The sequence below is a fragment of the Gigantopelta aegis genome, chromosome 4 (genome assembly GCF_016097555.1).
Source record: "Gigantopelta aegis isolate Gae_Host chromosome 4, Gae_host_genome, whole genome shotgun sequence".
Taxonomy (NCBI): Eukaryota; Metazoa; Mollusca; class Gastropoda; order Neomphalida; family Peltospiridae; genus Gigantopelta; species Gigantopelta aegis.
This window is the reverse complement of record NC_054702.1, coordinates 116,978,876-116,999,327: the sequence shown is the minus strand read 5'-3', so window position 1 is coordinate 116,999,327 and position 20,452 is coordinate 116,978,876. Positions and strand designations below refer to the sequence as shown.

At 38.4% G+C, this 20,452-nt stretch overlaps 1 protein-coding gene across 1 annotated transcript in view; it reads left to right on the top strand.

Annotated features, from left to right (window-relative positions):
* The first annotated feature begins 123 nt into the window (after window positions 1–123).
* Window positions 124–20,452, top strand: part of LOC121371884 (plant intracellular Ras-group-related LRR protein 8-like) — a 35,091-nt gene continuing 14,762 nt past the window's right edge. Inside the window, exons 1-7 of the mRNA XM_041498107.1 lie at window positions 124–196; window positions 4,289–4,390; window positions 10,361–10,622; window positions 11,309–11,355; window positions 12,349–12,456; window positions 15,940–16,105; window positions 17,663–17,732. Of these exons, the coding sequence (XP_041354041.1) occupies window positions 10,380–10,622; window positions 11,309–11,355; window positions 12,349–12,456; window positions 15,940–16,105; window positions 17,663–17,732 (634 nt within the window). The 5' untranslated portion in view covers window positions 124–196; window positions 4,289–4,390; window positions 10,361–10,379. The remainder of the gene's footprint in view (window positions 197–4,288; window positions 4,391–10,360; window positions 10,623–11,308; window positions 11,356–12,348; window positions 12,457–15,939; window positions 16,106–17,662; window positions 17,733–20,452) is intronic.

The window sequence follows — 20,452 nt, the reverse complement described above, 5'->3', positions numbered from 1 at the left end:
TTTTAAACAAGACGTCCTGATATATAATTTCGTCTGAACTGAATTTAGTTTTGCTATCTTCAGATAAAATGATAAAAAATTGCTTATATCTTTGACGACAACCACAAGTGGATTGCTGTAAACAAAAAACAACGCTGGGAGCGGTGACGGATTATCAGAAGTATCCGGCTTTCTCTTTGATTGATGGTCCGGTTAAGTAGGTTTTAGAACAACAACAGACACTTCTGCGTCTTTGATTTTTACTAAACAAAATTCTAGTTAAAAAAATAGTGTCCATTTTCGCTCGCAGTTCTATTGTTTTTGTTTGTTGAATTTGGTTGTTGGTTTTTTAACACAGTGATTAGGAAGTCACTTCGGAAGTGTGTCAATCACTAATGACTAAATCATAAATGAGCAGAGATCACACTTATACGTTATAGTCCGTCCCACAGGGATCGTATTATTTTTCATGCTATGTAATTTACTACACGTTATTTATTTTCGAGCCGATTGATTTGTAAATTGCACACACAAATTGTATTTCTTTGTTATTTCCAAAATACTTTTACTTTTTTTCTTACGTTAAACCAAACTGAAATTATTTACCAAAAACCCCCAAAACATTTTAATAGAATGATGGGACGGACTAAAATAGTAGTAGGATCACACTGGAACAAAGTTTGTTTTAGCCAATTTTTAGTGATGTAGAGTATTTCCTTGAACATTATTAAAAAGTGGTTAGTTTAAAGAAAATTTCTTAGCCAAAAATGATATGCAGTGGCCACATTGTATGACAATTGGCAAATTTGGCAATGGACAGGGTGAGGGGTAGATGAATATCCTCTAGCCCTCCCCTGTTTATGTCTTGTCAGGGACAAGTCGTAGAGTTTGCTGTGTGATTATATGATATGGTCTCTGCAAATAAGCACGTTAGGCGTATCATGTAGGCACACTCTTAAATTTGCTCTAAGTTACCATAAGAAAATACGGCACAATTTGGTTTCGCATAAGGGAGTTGGGTTTTTTTGTGTAGTGTTGGTACTGGTTAACAACATGTAAGTCTAATGTCATGATTTGACTCGGAGAATAATCAAACTAAAGGTCTTTTGCATCAGATTTAGGAGAAAATGTGTATTTTAAACACAGTAGGCTGGTGACCATTTGGTTGTCGTATGTTCAGGATTTATTACATATAGTCACTTCTAGCCGTCTGACAACATAAACAGGAGGGCTATAGGACACACTAGCTAATTACATACAGTCACTTCTAGCCACCCCTGACAACATAAACAGGAAGGCTATAGGACACACTAGCTAATTACATACAGTCACTTCTAGCCACCCCTGAAAACATAAACAGGAGGGCTATAGGACACACTAGCTAATTACATACAGTCACTCTAGCCACCCCTGACAACATATAAACAGGAGGGCTATAGAACACACTAGCTAATTACATACAGTCACTTCTAGCCAACCCTGACAACATATAAACAGGAGGGCTATAGGACACACTAGCTAATTACATACAGTCACTTCTAGCCAACCCTGACAACATAAACAGGAGGGCTATAGAACACACTAGCTAATTACATACAGTCACTTCTAGCCAACCCTGACAACATAAACAGGAGGGCTATAGGACACACTAGCTAATTACATACAGTCACTTCTAGCCAACCCTGACAACATAAACAGGAGGGCTATAGAACACACTAGCTAATTACATACAGTCGCTTCTAGCCAACCCTGACAACATATAAACAGGAGGGCTATAGAACACACTAGCTAATTACATACAGTCACTTCTAGCCAACCCTGACAACATATAAACAGGAGGGCTATAGGACACACTAGCTAATTACATACAGTCACTTCTAGCCAACCCTGACAACATAAACAGGAGGGCTATAGAACACACTAGCTAATTACATACAGTCACTTCTAGCCACCCCTGACAACATAAACAGGAGGGCTATAGAACACACTAGCTAATTACATACAGTCACTTCTAGCCACCCCTGACAACATAAACAGGAGGGCTATAGAACACACTAGCTAATTACATACAGTCGCTTCTAGCCAACCCTGACAACATATAAAGAGGAGGGCTATAGGACACACTAGCTAGGTGAGCCCTGATTGAGTGTTTTCACCCAAGGGAGATTAATTACTGTTTCCAGAACATTAAAATTAATTAATTTATCTTCAAGCTGAATTTGTCAAATTTGATGACAGATCAGACTATGGTTAATGGCAGTGCTACACTATTGGTCACTTTCTGACCATAGTAACAATGTTTTGATATTTGACAAATGACCAGGACATTTTTCTCTTGTTTTTAAGCTTAAACGTGACATATCTAAAATTACGAAAAATATATACGTATATATATATATATATATATATATATATATATATATATATATATATATATATATATATATATATATATATATATATATAATATTTATTCACAGAACCCCTGTTTACATTTGAAGAGTTCAGGCGCAAAACGCGATATAAACCATTTTCTTTCAAGTTTTTAGTTAAAGCCATTATTGTATGTCAGTAAGGGCTAATCGTAGGCCCGCTGATTTTCTGCAAAACATGATTGATCCTTATGAAATTGTATTGGGTAAATCCCGGGTTTTTTTTATTAAAAATTTAAACAATTTTTACTGCGCCTGAACTCTTCATTTGTTATCTGTCCCAACCACAGGGATGATGTGACAGAGTTACAATACAAAATTATACATTACCATTTTGGTATACAGATTGAATTTTCATTCAGTATTTACAATAGTTATTATCAAGAGGTTAGACATGTATGTACATATGAATATTAGTGATACAGATAAACAATTGTATATTATGTAACCTATGTTCTCATAGCTTATAATTTTGGACTAGACATGTAAATTAATTCAACAAAAATTAACTATACAAAATGGGTTCTGCAAGATATTTTCTAATTTATATTGTAACTACTTATATACTCATCCCCACCCAACCTCACAAACCATCCACTTAAAAGAAAAACAAACAAACCCCCTCCCACACACACACACACACACACAAATCCCTCAAATATACATTCATAACTATGCACACAGACACGCACACACACAAGTGTTGTTTCATGAAATAAACGAGATACAGGTGCAGACATCATATGACTTCACAAATGAAGTATTATTCTTTTATAAAACATATATGAATTATTTGACTGATAAAAAATAAAAATAAAAACATGTATGTAAATGGTTATGATTTAGTTTAATACCTGACATTTTGCAAAACATCTGGTACCTGTTTTCGTTAACAGGCATTATTATTTACACTCATACACATGCACATACACGGTGTGGACGAACAAAGTGTTTTTGGACACACATAAATAATAATGTTACAGATACTGCCTATATGACTTGTTTATCAATGCTGTTTCTGTAACTTTGTATCTGCTTTTACAAAACATATACAGTCAAACTTCGATAACTCCACCTTAGGTCTCTCGAAAATTTCAATCTCTCAACCTGAAGCGACGGTCCCATCTGAATAGCTACACAAACTAGTAATAACAGCCTTTGAAAACTTAAACTTTGAACACTTAATCTCTCGACCTAATTCTATGGTCCTGCCATAAAGATTTAGTAGATTATGCACCTCTAAAAGTCAACATGTGTGGATTGATCAAACTGTCGTTGCGTAGTATTTCAAAGACAAATGAATTGTTAATCAAGTCAGTCACAAAAAGGGCGATTGTCTCGGATGGTCTGAGCTGTCGAGGATTAAGGTGATAATTACAGAATAATAAATCGCCGACTAAGCAGAGCAAACTGATTCTGTGTTTAGTTGTCAGTGTTCGTACATGGCGGAGAGCCTCGCTATGTAATACATAATTACAGACACAGCCTGGTTAACTTCAAAGAGCATTTGTAATAATTGTTAATGCTGTTTCTTTTTTAAAAATATATATTAGTTCCTGATTTGCATTAGTGCCTTTTAATGATTTGTGAAAAACAAATGTACTGAGTGTTATTCGGCATTCAGTGTTTTATTTGTTAGTTATGTTCCACCATGTTTTAACATCTCCAAAATATATCAACGTTCATTATATCATTTACATCCTGTTTCCAATTTGAACTCTTATATATTAATTTTGGTAACTCAAATTATTTCCTCGTCCCCTTTAAGATCGAGTTATTGAATTTTGACTGTACGTTCTTTCTTACAGAAAAATATATTAAACAATTCTGGATATGTTTTGTAATATAATATTTTAAATTTTTACTGTACTTTTCAGAGGTATGTGTGTGTATGATCTACATTAGAAGAGACCTGTGAAGAAGAAAGATGATGCCTGTAGTGAAGGAACATCAGGGCTGACAGTGGCGGTCCGATAGTTGTAGGTAGCATTATAATCAGTCAGCATCGGTTTTAATTTGTTTCAATAATCACAAACAGCATAGTCTACATTGTATATTAGCCCAAGTACTCTGCCATTTGAGAGCTAGACAGACATTTGGATGGTTATGATCACTCTCTCAGCCAGCGATAACTCTACAGGGAAAACACAGAATTGCTGCCTACCATTAAAATGTTCTACATGCTCTTCTTGTTTAACATATGATTCTTATTTGTCTCATTATAGGTGGCACCGTGTCAATATTACACCAGTGGAGTTAGCATCTGTTTTAACTTGGTCGGGTCATTATATGTGGCACCGTGTCAATATTACATCAGTGGAGTTAGCATCTGTTCTAGCAGGGTCGGGTCATTATATGTGGCACCGTGACAATATTACATCAGTGGAGTTAGCATCTGTTTTAGCAGGGTCGGGTCATTATAGGTGGCACCGTGTCAATATTACATCGGTGGAGTTAGCATCTGTTTTAGCTTGGTCGGGTCATTATAGGTGGCACCGTGTCAGTATTACATCAGTGGAGTTAGCATCTGTTCTAGCAGGGTCGGGTCATTATAGGTGGCACCGTGTCAATATTACATCAGTGGAGTTAGCATCTGTTTTAGCAGGGTCGGGTCATTATATGTGGCACCGTGTCAATATTACATCAGTGGAGTTAGCATCTGTTCTAGCAGGGTCGGGTCATTATATGTGGCTCCGTGTCAATATTACACCAGTGGAGTTAGCATCTGTTTTAGCTTCGTCGGGTCATTATAGGTGGCACCGTGTCAATATTACACCAGTGGAGTTAGCATCTGTTCTAGCAGGGTCGGGTCATTATAGGTGGCACCGTGTCAATATTACACCAGTGGAGTTAGCATCTGTTCTAGCAGGGTCGGGTCATTATAGGTGGCACCGTGTCAATATTACATCAGTGGAGTTAGCATCTGTTTTAGCTTCGTCGGGTCATTATAGGTGGCACCGTGTCAATATTACACCAGTGGAGTTAGCATCTGTTCTAGCAGGATCGGGTCATTATAGGTGGCACCGTGTCAATATTACACCAGTGGAGTTAGCATCTGTTCTAGCAGGGTCGGGTCATTATAGGTGGCACCGTGTCAATATTACATCAGTGGAGTTAGCATCTGTTCTAGCAGGGTCGGGTCATTGTAGGTGGCACCGTGTCAATATTACATCAGTGGAGTTAGCATCTGTTCTAGCAGGGTCGGGTCATTATAGGTGGCACCGTGTCAATATTACATCAGTGGAGTTAGCATCTGTTCTAGCAGGGTCGGGTCATTATAGGTGGCACCGTGTCAATATTACATCAGTGGAGTTAGCATCTGTTTTAGCAGGGTCGGGTCATTATAGGTGGCACCGTGTCAATATTACATCAGTGGAGTTAGCATCTGTTTTAGCTTCGTCGGGTCATTATAGGTGGCACCGTGTCAATATTACACCAGTGGAGTTAGCATCTGTTCTAGCAGGGTCGGGTCATTATAGGTGGCACCGTGTCAATATTACATCAGTGGAGTTAGCATCTGTTTTAGCTTGGTCGGGTCATTATAGGTGGCACCGTGTCAGTATTACATCAGTGGAGTTAGCATCTGTTCTAGCAGGGTCGGGTCATTATAGGTGGCACCGTGTCAATATTACATCAGTGGAGTTAGCATCTGTTTTAGCAGGGTCGGGTCATTATAGGTGGCACCGTGTCAATATTACATCAGTGGAGTTAGCATCTGTTCTAGCAGGGTCGGGTCATTATAGGTGGCACCGTGTCAATATTACACCAGTGGAGTTAGCATCTGTGGAGTTAGCATCGTCGGGTCATTATAGGTGGCACCGTGTCAATATTACACCAGTGGAGTTAGCATCTGTTCTAGCAGGGTCGGGTCATTATAGGTGGCACCGTGTCAATATTACACCAGTGGAGTTAGCATCTGTTCTAGCAGGGTCGGGTCATTATAGGTGGCACCGTGTCAATATTACATCAGTGGAGTTAGCATCTGTTCGGGGCATAGCTTCGTATTACGTCATCTGTTCTAGCAGGTCGGGTCATTGTGGCACCGTGTCAATATTACACCAGTGGAGTTAGCATCTGTTCTAGCAGGGTCGGGTCATTATAGGTGGCACCGTGTCAATATTACACAGTGGAGTTAGCATCTGTTCTAGCAGGGTCGGGTCAGTGGAGTTAGCATCTGTTCTAGCAGGGTCGGGTCATTATAGGTGGCACCGTGTCAATATTACATCAGTGGAGTTAGCATCTGTTCTAGCAGGGTCGGGGCATTGTAGGTGGCACCGTGTCAATATTACATCAGTGGAGTTAGCATCTGTTCTAGCAGGGTCGGGGCATTATAGGTGGCACCGTGTCAATATTACATCAGTGGAGTTAGCATCTGTTCTAGCAGGGTCGGGGCATTATAGGTGGCACCGTGTCAATATTACACCAGTGGAGTTAGCATCTGTTTTAGCAGGGTCGGGGCATTATAGGTGGCACTGTGTCAATATTACATCAGTGGAGTTAGCATCTGTTCTAGCAGGGTCGGGGCATTATAGGTAGTGGCACCGTGTCAATATTACACCAGTGGAGTTAGCATCTGTTCTAGCAGGGTCGGGTCATTATAGGTGGCACCGTGTCAATATTACACCAGTGGAGTTAGCATCTGTTCTAGCAGGGTCGGGGCATTATAGGTGGCACCGTGTCAATATTACACCAGTGGAGTTAGCATCTGTTCTAGCAGGGTCGGGGCATTATAGGTGGCACCGTGTCAATATTACACCAGTGGAGTTAGCATCTGTTCTAGCAGGGTCGGGTCATTATAGGTGGCACCGTGTCAATATTACACCAGTGGAGTTAGCATCTGTTCTAGCAGGGTCGGGTCATTATAGGTGGCACCGTGTCAATATTACACCAGTGGAGTTAGCATCTGTTCTAGCAGGGTCGGGGCATTATAGGTGGCACCGTGTCAATATTACACCAGTGGAGTTAGCATCTGTTCTAGCAGGGTCGGGGCATTATAGGTGGCACCGTGTCAATATTACACCAGTGGAGTTAGCATCTGTTCTAGCAGGGTCGGGTCATTATAGGTGGCACCGTGTCAATATTACACCAGTGGAGTTAGCATCTGTTCTAGCAGGGTCGGGGCATTGTAGGTGGCATTCATAGGTGGCACCGTGTCAATATTACACCAGTGGAGTTAGCATCTGTTGTCAGCAGGGTCGGGGCATTATAGGTGGCACCGTGTCAATATTACACCAGTGGAGTTAGCATCTGTTCTAGCAGGGTCGGGGCATTATAGGTGGCACCGTGTCAATATTACACCAGTGGAGTTAGCATCTGTTTAGCAGGGTCGGGTCATTATAGGTGGCACCGTGTCAATATTACACCAGTGGAGTTAGCATCTGTTCTAGCAGGGTCGGGTCATTGTAGGTGGCACCGTGTCAATATTACACCAGTGGAGTTAGCATCTGTTCTAGCAGGGTCGGGTCATTGTAGGTGGCACCGTGTCAATATTACACCAGTGGAGTTATCATCTGTTTTAGCTTCGTCGGGGCATTGTAGGTGGCACCGTGTCAATATTACACCAGTGGAGTTAGCATCTGTTCTAGCAGGGTCGGGGAGTTAGCATCATTGTAGGTGGCACCGTGTCAATATTACACCAGTGGAGTTAGCATCTGTTCTAGCAGGGTCGGGGCATTGTAGGTGGCACCGTGTCAATATTACACCAGTGGAGTTAGCATCTGTTCTAGCAGGGTCGGGGCATTGTAGGTGGCACCGTGTCAATATTACACCAGTGGAGTTAGCATCTGTTCTAGCAGGGTCGGGGCATTGTAGGTGGCACCGTGTCAATATTACACCAGTGGAGTTAGCATCTGTTCTAGCAGGGTCGGGGCATTGTAGGTGGCACCGTGTCAATATTACACCAGTGGAGTTAGCATCTGTTCTAGCAGGGTCGGGGCATTGTAGGTGGCACCGTGTCAATATTACACCAGTGGAGTTAGCATCTGTTCTAGCAGGGTCGGGGCATTGTAGGTGGCACCGTGTCAATATTACACCAGTGGAGTTAGCATCTGTTCTAGCAGGGTCGGGGCATTGTAGGTGGCACCGTGTCAATATTACACCAGTGGAGTTAGCATCTGTTCTAGCAGGGTCGGGGCATTGTAGGTGGCACCGTGTCAATATTACACCAGTGGAGTTTGCATCTGTTCTAGCAGGGTCGGGGCATTGTAGGTGGCACCGTGTCAATATTACACCAGTGGAGTTTGCATCTGTTCTAGCAGGGTCGGGGCATTGTAGGTGGCACCGTGTCAATATTACACCAGTGGAGTTTGCATCTGTTCTAGCAGGGTCGGGGCATTGTAGGTGGCACCGTGTCAATATTACACCAGTGGAGTTAGCATCTGTTCTAGCAGGGTCGGGGCATTGTAGGTGGCACCGTGTCAATATTACACCAGTGGAGTTAGCATCTGTTCTAGCAGGGTCGGGGCATTGTAGGTGGCACCGTGTCAATATTACACCAGTGGAGTTAGCATCTGTTCTAGCAGGGTCGGGGCATTGTAGGTGGCACCGTGTCAATATTACACCAGTGGAGTTAGCATCTGTTCTAGCAGGGTCGGGGCATTGTAGGTGGCACCGTGTCAATATTACACCAGTGGAGTTAGCATCTGTTCTAGCAGGGTCGGGGCATTGTAGGTGGCACCGTGTCAATATTACACCAGTGGAGTTAGCATCTGTTCTAGCAGGGTCGGGGCATTGTAGGTGGCACCGTGTCAATATTACACAGTGGAGTTAGCATCTGTTCTAGCAGGGTCGGGGCATTGTAGGTGGCACCGTGTCAATATTACACCAGTGGAGTTAGCATCTGTTTTAGCAGGGTCGGGGCATTGTAGGTGGCACCGTGTCAATATTACACCAGTGGAGTTAGCATCTGTTCTAGCAGGGTCGGGGCATTGTAGGTGGCACCGTGTCAATATTACACCAGTGGAGTTAGCATCTGTTCTAGCAGGGTCGGGGCATTGTAGGTGGCACCGTGTCAATATTACACCAGTGGAGTTAGCATCTGTTCTAGCAGGGTCGGGGCATTGTAGGTGGCACCGTGTCAATATTACACCAGTGGAGTTAGCATCTGTTCTAGCAGGGTCGGGGCATTGTAGGTGGCACCGTGTCAATATTACACCAGTGGAGTTAGCATCTGTTCTAGCAGGGTCGGGGCATTGTAGGTGGCACCGTGTCAATATTACACCAGTGGAGTTAGCATCTGTTCTAGCAGGGTCGGGGCATTATAGGTGGCACCGTGTCAATATTACACCAGTGGAGTTAGCATCTGTTCTAGCAGGGTCGGGGCATTATAGGTGGCACCGTGTCAATATTACACCAGTGGAGTTAGCATCTGTTCTAGCAGGGTCGGGGCATTATATGTGGCACCGTGTCAATATTACACCAGTGGAGTTAGCATCTGTTCTAGCAGGGTCGGGGCATTATATGTGGCACCGTGTCAATATTACATCAGTGGAGTTAGCATCTGTTCTAGCAGGGTCGGGTCATTATAGGTGGCACCGTGTCAATATTACACCAGTGGAGTTAGCATCTGTTCTAGCAGGGTCGGGTCATTATAGGTGGCACCGTGTCAATATTACACCAGTGGAGTTAGCATCTGTTCTAGCAGGGTCGTGACATGCTACAGTGCTCGTCTGATGCATGGTCGCTTTAGGATTGATCTCCATTGGGTTATTTCTCATTCCAGCCAGTGCTCGACAACTGGTGTCACAAAGGCTGTGGTATGTGCTATCCTGTCTGTGGGATACTCCCTATAAAAGACTACTTGCTGCTAATCAGACGCCTGTTGCATGGCAGCAGCAGGTTTCCTATCATTTTCTGTTTGGGTCCTTAACCAAATGCCCAGTGATGTATAATTGCAGTTAAAATGGGTTGAGTGCATCATTAAATAATAACATTCCTTCCTTCCTTTTTAGCATGCTTTTAGTGTAGTTCATGTGTGGTCTTGTCACCATGCAGTCGGTGGGCCAGTATCTTGCCAGCTTCGCGTACGATCTGATATTCTTCAGCAGTGATGTTCAGACAACAACCATCGCCATGGCGATAACCGGCTCACTGTTCTTCTCAATCCTGTGGGCTGTGGTTCACCTCGTCACACTGGCACAGGACATGCCGGTGACGCGGCGACGCTCGAAGGGAAGTATCCCAAAACTGATACCGTATTCTCAGCTTAACGTGGTATGTGTAAAACATCTCAGATAAAACAACCAAATACCTTTCTGATTTCTGTGCCAAATAGACTACTTTCTTTTATGTCACATAGTTATTACAATATGGTTGTTCTTGTTATGATGAAAGTGTTTCGTGTTTAGGAATTATAAATAAATATCAAGCCTTTCATCCTAAGTCACAAAGGTTACTCAGATAAAAAGTTTATTTCAGTGTTAGCATTGGTGCTGAATATTTACTTATTTCATTATTCAAGAGAAAGTACATCATGGACATCATATGCAGGTGTTAAAAAGTTAAATGTCTATTTATTTTAATTCACTCAGTTTCTTGTAGTAGATATGTGAGTTAGGCTGTCAGCATTTCTTTATCTTGTGTTTGAAACCTCGGATCAAAGTGTTTAAAAATACTGGAGAATTCTTTATAATTATTTTTACACACCACAAATGTGCATTAGGCTCGCAGCTATGACTTACGTTGAAGTGCTTGAATAGGAAAAAAAATATTTCAGTTTATATGCCATTGTTTTAAATAAAAAATTATTTTTATATTAAAACGTTTTTAACTCTGCTGTACATTTTTAGATCGACGTTAAAATGTTATTCCTCTATTAATATTAGAATTTGATTAACCCTTTTTACTTATTGTCATGTTTGCACATGTGACAAATTTGTTGAATTTTGTTTTCATTGCAGGTAACATCAAAGTCTGTAAACAAGCAGTCCAATGGCGTATACAACAGGTAGGTGAAGTTATCGTTCGTACCTGTGTGTAGACATATCTTGTTAACTGTACAGTCAGTTATACAACAGGTAGGTGAAGTTATCAGTCGTACCGGTGTGTAGACATATCTTGTTAACTGTACAGTCAGTTATACAACAGATAGATGAAGTTATCGTTCGTACCGGTGTGTAGACATATCTGTTAACTGTACAGTCAGTTATACAACAGGTAGGTGAAGTTATCGTTCGTACCGGTGTGTAGACATATCTTGTTAACTGTACAGTCAATTATACAACAGGTAGGTGAAGTTATCATTCGTACCGGTGTGTAGACATATCTTGTTAACTGTACAGTCAGTTATACAACAGATAGGTGAAGTTATCGTTCGTACGGGTGTGTAGACATATCTTGTTAAGGTACAGTCAGTTGTGTTATTTGTACTCTAGGTTAAATGACAGCAGATATGTCTTACAGAAATAAATATTCTTTGTTATCCAACTTAATACTGGCTTCTAACAATACTGATACTAAAGGGACATTCAACAATGCACAATGCTTTGTGAAACGTTATGAGGGAAGTGTGTGTTGGTCAAGAGTTACCTTTTCATAACATTTGTCTCATTTTTATTTATAAAGTAAAATTCAGTCGGCTATTATTATTTTGTTCTTTATCAGTTTATTGTTTTCTATTATTTATTACAAACCATACAAACAGAAATATAAACAGAAAAGTTGGTAATATTGGGTAAGTTACATAATTGTTGCATTACAACATGTTACACCGGGGGCAGGGGAATATTAAAAGTATTATATTTTACATTACATTATTGTTGAACCGTTTCGGTATACTTTTATGAGTTTGATAGTGTTCCAAAAACAAGTGAATCAGAATGGATGAGATGACTAATTTGGTTTAATACATTCAATAATGAGACTAGTTTACTAATGCTGGCACAAGCATACAAGACAGAGATAATGCTAAACTAACAATTCTTTCTTTTCTTTGTTCCAGCCGGTGTCGACAGCCTGCTGACAAACATCTTGCTCATTTGTCGGCTGGTGTACAGAAGAAAGAATCTCATCAAAAACATGTCTCGGTGTCAACACTCGTGGATTTAAGGTGAACAGACTAAGTTTTACGTTTACTGTCTGTTGTTGGTTTTTAGTTGACAGTCTGTTGTTGGTTTTTAGTTTGAACAGTCTGTTGTTGGTTTTAAGGTGAATAGTCTGTTGTTGGTTTTGAGTTTACAGTATGTCATTGGTTTTAAGGTGAACAGTGTGTTATTGGTTTTTAGTTTACTGTATGTTGTTGGTTTTTAGTTGACAGTCTGTTGTTGGTTTTTAGTTGACAGTCTGTTGTTGGTTTTTAGTTGACAGTCTGTTGTTGGTTTTAGGGTGAACAGTCTGTTGTTGGTTTTAAGGTGAATAGTCTGTTGTTGGTTTTAAGTTTACAGTATGTCATTGGTTTTAAGGTGAACAGTGTGTTATTGGTTTTTAGTTTACTGTATGTTGTTGGTTTTTAGTTGACAGTCTGTTGTTGGTTTTTAGTTTGAACAGTCTGTTGTTGGTTTTTAGTTGACAGTCTGTTGTTGGTTTTTAGTTTGAACAGTCTGTTGTTGGTTTTAAGGTGAATAGTCTGTTGTTGGTTTTAAGTTTACAGTATGTCATTGGTTTTAAGGTGAACAGTGTGTTATTGGTTTTTAGTTTACTGTATGTTGTTGGTTTTTAGATGACAGTCTGTTGTTGGTTTTTAGTTGACAGTCTGTTGTTGGTTTTTAGTTTGAACAGTCTGTTGTTGGTTTTAAGGTGAATAATCTGTTGTTGGTTTTAAGTTTACAGTATGTCATTGGTTTTAAGGTGAACAGTGTGTTATTGGTTTTTAGTTTACTGTATGTTGTTGGTTTTAAGGTGAATAGTCTGTCATTGGTTTTTAGTTTACAGTATGTCATTGGTTTTAAGGTGAATAGTCTATTGTTGGTTTTAAGTTTACAGTCTGTCATTGGTTTTAAGGTGAATAGTCTGTTGTTGGTTTTTAGTTTACAGTATGTCATTGGTTTTAAGGTGAATAGTCTGTCATTGGTTTTTAGTTTACAGTCTGTCATTGGTTTTTAGTTTACAGTCTGTCATTGGTTTTCAGTTTACAGTCTGTCATTGGTTTTTAGTTTACAGTCTGTCATTGGTTTTCAGTTTACAGTCTGTCATTGGTTTTTAGTTTACAGTCTGTCATTGGTTTTAAGGTGAATTATCCTGCTTGCCTTACAAGAAATGGAAAATTTCATACAAAACAAAATGCACACAATACTATTGCCTACAGCAATTGTAAACATATAAATGAGGAGTTTGTTAATGATCTGTTAGATGCCCCCTTTTATTTTGTGGAATTTGAGGATGAACCAGATATTTGCTTAAAATGATGGTACAAAATGTTCAACAATGTATTAGACATGCATGCCCTTTAGTTACAAAAAGAGTTAAGAGGAAAGAGCAGCCAGGTTGGTATTCCTCTGAAATAACAGAAGCCAGACAGTTTCAAGACAGATATCACAAGCTAGGTATGTGGGATGAATATAAGGTGTGGAGGAACAAAACTAAACAAATTACAGACAAAGCCAAACAAAACTACTATTCTGCTACGGTGAATGACTCTAGGCATCCAAATCATTATGGAAATGTATCCATGACCTAAATCCTTCACATGTATCAAGTCCAGCAGAGCTGAAATCTGACAATGGAACAACACTTAATGATAAGACAGACATAGCAAACAAATTTAATGATTTCTTTACTTCTTGTATTAAAAATTCTGTCTAAATTCTGGATACAATATGCCAAATCTTGAGAAAGTGAAACGTTTTGTAAAGAGACTCCCTAATGAGAAAAAGTTTAAGGTAGCTCCTGTACAAATAAATTATCTTTATAATGAGCTTAAAAACTTAAATGTCAATAAATCATCTGGAGATGACAACTTAGGTCCACGAATACTTAAGTTAGGTGCATTGGCAATTGCTTCTTCGTTAACATTTATTTTTAACAAAATAATAGACAGTGGTATTTATCCACAATGTTTAAAAAATACTAAAGTTACCCAAATTTTCAAGTCAGGTGACAAAACTGAAGCTACAAATTAGAGGCCAATATCTGTATTGCCAACGCTGTCCAAGGTGATAGAAAAACATATCTCCAAGCAATTTTATGATTACTTTTTACCTTTTACGTTCATCCCAATCAGGTTTTGGAAAAAGCACTTATTGATATACTGATAAATGGCTACATGAAATGAATAAAGGAAATCTAAATGGAGTCATATTTCTTGATTTCAAAAAAGCTTTTGATGTTGCGGACCATTCAACTCTGATTCAAAAGTTAAACATTTATGGCTTGTTCCAATCTTATTTAAATAACAACACAGCAAGTCACTATAGGAAAGGCAACATCAAAATCTACGTCCATTATTTATGGTGTTCCACAGGGTTCCATACTAGGACCTCTTCTCTTTATACTGTACATAAATGATCTTCCACTAAACATTGAACATTGTAACACAAGTATGTATGCAGATGATTCATTGGTGTTCATGTCAGGGAAAACTGTTAGTCAAATTCAAGGTAAACTACAGCAAGATCTGAATAGTGTAGAAAAATGGTGTTACTGTAATAAAATGTTCATAAACACAAAAACACCAAATATATGACTATAGGTACAAGGCAAAAAGTTACAACCCAAAATGATATTTCTCTTATAATAAATTCTGAAGTTCTGCAACACACTGATTGTGAAAACCTTTTAGGAATCAAAGTTGATAATAATTTAAAATGGACAAATCAGGTTAAACATGTGTGTTCCTTGATCTCTAAACATCTGTATCTTTTATTGAAAATCATTAGGTATTTAAATTTAGATGCAAGAAAACTTTTCTACAATGGGTATATTTTACCACTCATCGATTACTGCTGTGTAATTTGGGGAAACTGTAATCAGGATGGATTAGAACGTTTACTAAAACTGCAAAAGAGAGCTGCAAGGATGATATTAGATGTAGATCCATTTACTCCATCTGCCCTACTATTTAAACAGTTAAAATGGATGACAACGGAAACACGAATCCACTATCACAAATGTTTACAAATTTATGAAAATCTATGCAACGAAGCCCCAAACTATCTTTGAAACTTATTAATATACGTTGGAGAAAACAATCCCTACAACCTTAGAAATGTAGAGGAAGGAATCTATTTATTCCCAAAGCTAAAATGTCTTTATATAAACATGCTTTCAGTTACTCTGGACCAGTACTTTAAAATCAGTTACCTAAAGCTATCCGATCATCGCCAAATACTGCTGTTTTTAAATATAGACTCAAGAAATATTTGTTAAAATAATATCATTTGTATATTATGTTTTATGCCATGTATGTATTCTCTATTTGTTCATAAATGTATGTATTGTAATTCTGTATTGTTTGTACCTGAGGGCCTCAGGGAAGATTAGCTTTTGCTAACTGTGTTACTCTCATTAAATAAAGAATTTATTATTATTATTATTATTATTATACAGAATATTACCTGTGTGTCAAAGTGTGTTGATGATTGTAATATGTTTGTAGTTACCACCAGTTAGACAGTGTTCCACAGCGACTCTGTTTTCTTGGATCACAGCTGAGAGAGTTGAATCTGTCCAACAACAACCTGTCCAATCTTCCAACAGACATTGTCTGTCTGCAGGGCCTCACCAGTCTCGAACTGGCTTCAAACAAACTGACACACATTCCAGTGAGTTGTTTAAAACAGATGGTATAAGATAGTGCTAGTTAGTACCAGATAGCATCAGATAGTATCACATTAGTACCAGCTAGTATCAGATAGTATCACATAGTACCAGCTATTATTATCCATATGGTTCAACTTACCGAGTTAATAATAATCATATGAAGCACATGTATAATAACTAGTGTAATGACGTAATTGTGGGACGCGACGTCATAACATGACGTTGCTTCTCCAGTCCTAGCTCAGACTGTGCATTTGAAATATGATGTCATTTCGTCATCTCCTAGTTGTGGCTGAAACATTTTGAGTTGGGTCTTATTGTTCATAAAGAAAACAACAATAATAATATTGATAATAAAGAAATTATTACACTCGCGTGTGGGTCGTACTGATTTTACGAAACTTAAGTCATTTTTCATGTATTACCCTCGCTCTCGCTCGGGCAATACAAAAATCCCAACATTCGTTTCATAAAACCAATACGACACACAAGTTCGTATAATAATCTCTGTGTATCACACAGTACCAGCTAGTATCACATAGTACCAACTAGTATCGTTGAGCTCTGTTTCATTCGTTATTAGTCCCCTATTGGTCTAACTGGAGGGGACTGTCTGTCCCACATATAGTTTTCCAGATGTTTTTTCACAATGCCGTGAGATATTGAGCAGAAATTGTGTGTACTGTTACAGATCAGATTTGACTTTCATGACGATTTACCCAATTTTCACAGAGTTACGGCCCTTGAATGTAGGAGATACAAACATTTGTTGGGCCTGGTAGGGGAAATGTATTGCTTTAGCTGTACTCAGAATGCTGTTTATGATAGTTATACTCATTAATGGTAATAATGAGTAGGCTACTCTATAATGAGGGTAATAACATTGTTTCATTTATTAATTTTAACTTTTAAAATTTTTGTGTTAAATAATTATAATTAACATTGAAAGTCATTATCCCATTTCTAATACTATACCTATTAGGACCATATCTAAGAATTTTTTTGTCTTTTTATTAAAGAAATCCCTCCAAAAAGTATAATGTATTCAACTATTGCTGCTGACAAGATGTTAAACTGTTAAAATGGCAACATTGTACTTAATTAATTTACCCCTCAGGATAGCTATTTTTAAACATACTGGAAGATGCAGAATTATGGCAGTAATGAAAACACCACACATGAAGCCATGATAGCAGATCCAATGAAATCTTGTCATCATTTAAATTGTGATTTACCATAACAATGTCTGAATTAACCAGTGAAAAATAGGATTCTATGCTAATTGTGTTAGAATCACTAGTGTTATACAGAAAATACTACATGATTGGCCATTAGATACCATTTATCTTACAACAACTTTTAAAACATATCTAACTGTAGTTAACAGTCATGGGTTTTTTTTCATTGGATGATATGGCATCACCTAGGAGCAGCCAGTCATATGTCTTTAAATTGTTATCGCACTTATATGTGTTTGCAGTATGTGTTACCAAAATAATAAATGATGTTCTCACCAACCGGTGTGTAATAAATATGTATTGACATGTTTGATGTTACAGGTAACACTGAGGACCCTACATTGTTTGTCGTTCCTTGACCTTCAGAAAAATAACCTCAAACACATTCCAGGTGAGTGGTTCAAACTACCTCTACCTGTTTGCCAAGTTATCTGTACAGGTGAGTGCTCTATGTATGTTTGTCAAGTTATCTGTACAGGTGAGTGCTCTGTGTATGTTTGTCAAGTTATCTGTACAGGTGAGTGCTCTGTGTATGTTTGTCAAGTTATCTGTACAGGTGAGTGCTCTATGTATGTTTGTCAAGTCATCTGTACAGGTGAGTGCTCTATGTATGTTTGTCAAGTCATCTGTACAGGTGAGTGCTCTATGTATGTTTGTCAAGTCATCTGTACAGGTGAGTGCTCTATGTATGTTTGTCAAGTCATCTGTACAGGTGAGTGCTCTATGTATGTTTGTCAAGTCATCTGTACAGGTGAGTGCTCTATGTATGTTTGCCAAGTTATCTGTACAGGTGAGTGCTCTATGTATGTTTGTCAAGTCATCTATGCAGGAGAGAACTATGTATGTCAAGTTATCTGTACAGGTGAGTGCTCTATGTATGTTTGTCAAGTCATCTATGCAGGAGAGAACTCTATGTATGTCAAGTTATCTGTACAGGTGAGTACTCTATGTATGTTTGTCAAGTTATCTGTACAGGTGAGTGCTCTATGTATGTTTGTCAAGTTATCTGTACAGGTGAGTGCTCTATGTATGTTTGTCAAGTCATCTATGCAGGAGAGAACTCTATGTATGTCCAGTTATCTGTACAGGTGAGTGCTCTATGTATGTTTGTCAAGTTATCTGTACAGGTGAGTGCTCTATGTATGTTTGTCAAGTCATCTGTACAGGTGAGAACTCTATGTGTGTTTGTCAAGTCATCTATGTAGTTGGGTCATTCTACAGAAAACGTCACTTTTCAAAATACAAATTCAAGATAAAACAGTTAAATGATATAAAATTTTATTGTTAACTTTTGGAAACTAGATGAACAAAGAAACATAAAATCATATCTGGCCATGCAGCACTGTAATCAGCCTGCATGTGCAGACACATAAAAATAAAGTTTCTAGAGAAATGACAGTCACTATATTCATGTGTAACACCAATGACAGTGTGTAACACCAATGACAATATGTAACACCAATGACAGTGTGTAACACCAATGATAATGTGTAACACCAATGACAGTGTGTGTAACACCAATGACAATGTGTAACACCAATGACAATGAGTTACACCAATGACAGTGTGTAACACCAATGACAATGAGTAACACCAATGACAATGAGTTACACCAATGACAGTGTGTAACACCAATGACAATGAGTAACACCAATGACAATGAGTTACACCAATGACAGTGTGTAACACCAATGACAGTGTGTAACACCAATGATGTTCAAGACTGTATCCTTACAACACTGTTATTCTTGAGACTACCACTTCTTGTTAGCAAAAGTATGTAATTCAGGCACAGCAGAAGCAAGTAGACATTGGGGGGGGGGGGGGGGGGGGGGAGGCTGATTGAGACCGAGGGAACAAAGCATAGTTTCTAGGGACTTCGGGGGTATGCTCCCCCATAAAATGTTTAAAACTTGATGTCCTGAATGCACACGTAAAATTCATCTCTCCCTTAAGATTACTGCCTGTAATTAATATTTCATTAAATGTTTTTTGGTGGGGTTTTTTCAGCCTACAACCATCAAAGGCCTATTAGAATAATTTTTATGTTTCTGGTCAGACAGTTTAAAAAATATACTAAATTCAGATCCTGAATTTTTTTTTTTTTTTTTTTTTTTTTTTTTAAATATTAAGTTAAAGATTCATTCATTCATTTATGTAGTTATTTTCATGCTTATATTAAGGCTCAAAATTTATTTTACTGTATATTTGTATTCCACATAACGAGTAAGACATCTTAATTTTACTTTTACTTTCATGTAAGTGCTGCAAAAATCTACGCTAAATATTCCAATTGTTTTCCAAAAACGAGACCCAACCTTATAAATATGTGACGCCATTTTAATGTTTTCAGTACATATACACTATACAGCAAATCAAAAACATTTTGTCACCATTTAAGAAATAAATCATATGAACTACGTCATTATTCAAAAGAGTTGGTCTCTTCCTTTTAACTAAAAAACAATTTTAATGCAGGATTTGCAATATATTTTCAAATAAAATTTAAATAGCCTTTATTGGGAACGAAAACACTTGTAATGTAATTTTCTGATATTTGACTACAACTTGGTAATACATTTTTGGTATGATTTTAACTTTCCTGTGCCATAAAGTTAACCTTTAACATTTAAACAGGAAAGTTTGGTAGTTTCTAACTGTGTTCAGGCAAATGCATTTGGAAAAATAACCTTTCTGCGCATGTCCGGTTCGTCATTTTCAATTTGCAAAGCAACTACATGATAAAATATATGTTTCTCAACTATGCACAGTGGATGAACTGCATGTACATCTGTTTCAGTGCCCTACTGGTCCAACCACATGGGACTACAGGTTTTATCTCCATCCTTCTGTCTGTTTGTCCATCATATAGTTTTCCAGATTGTTTCTCTCCAATATCTTGAGATATTGAGTTGACATTTTGTGTATAGCTTTATCATGTACTGTTACAGATCAAGGTTAACACTGCTGATGATTTACCCATTTGTCACAGATTTATGTCCCTTGAATTTAGAAGATACGAACATTTGTTTGGCCTGGAAGATGTACTCTCAGAATGCTTGTTAAAGTTGTCTTTGTAGGTGAGCATTCGGCATCTACTGTGTTTTTAGG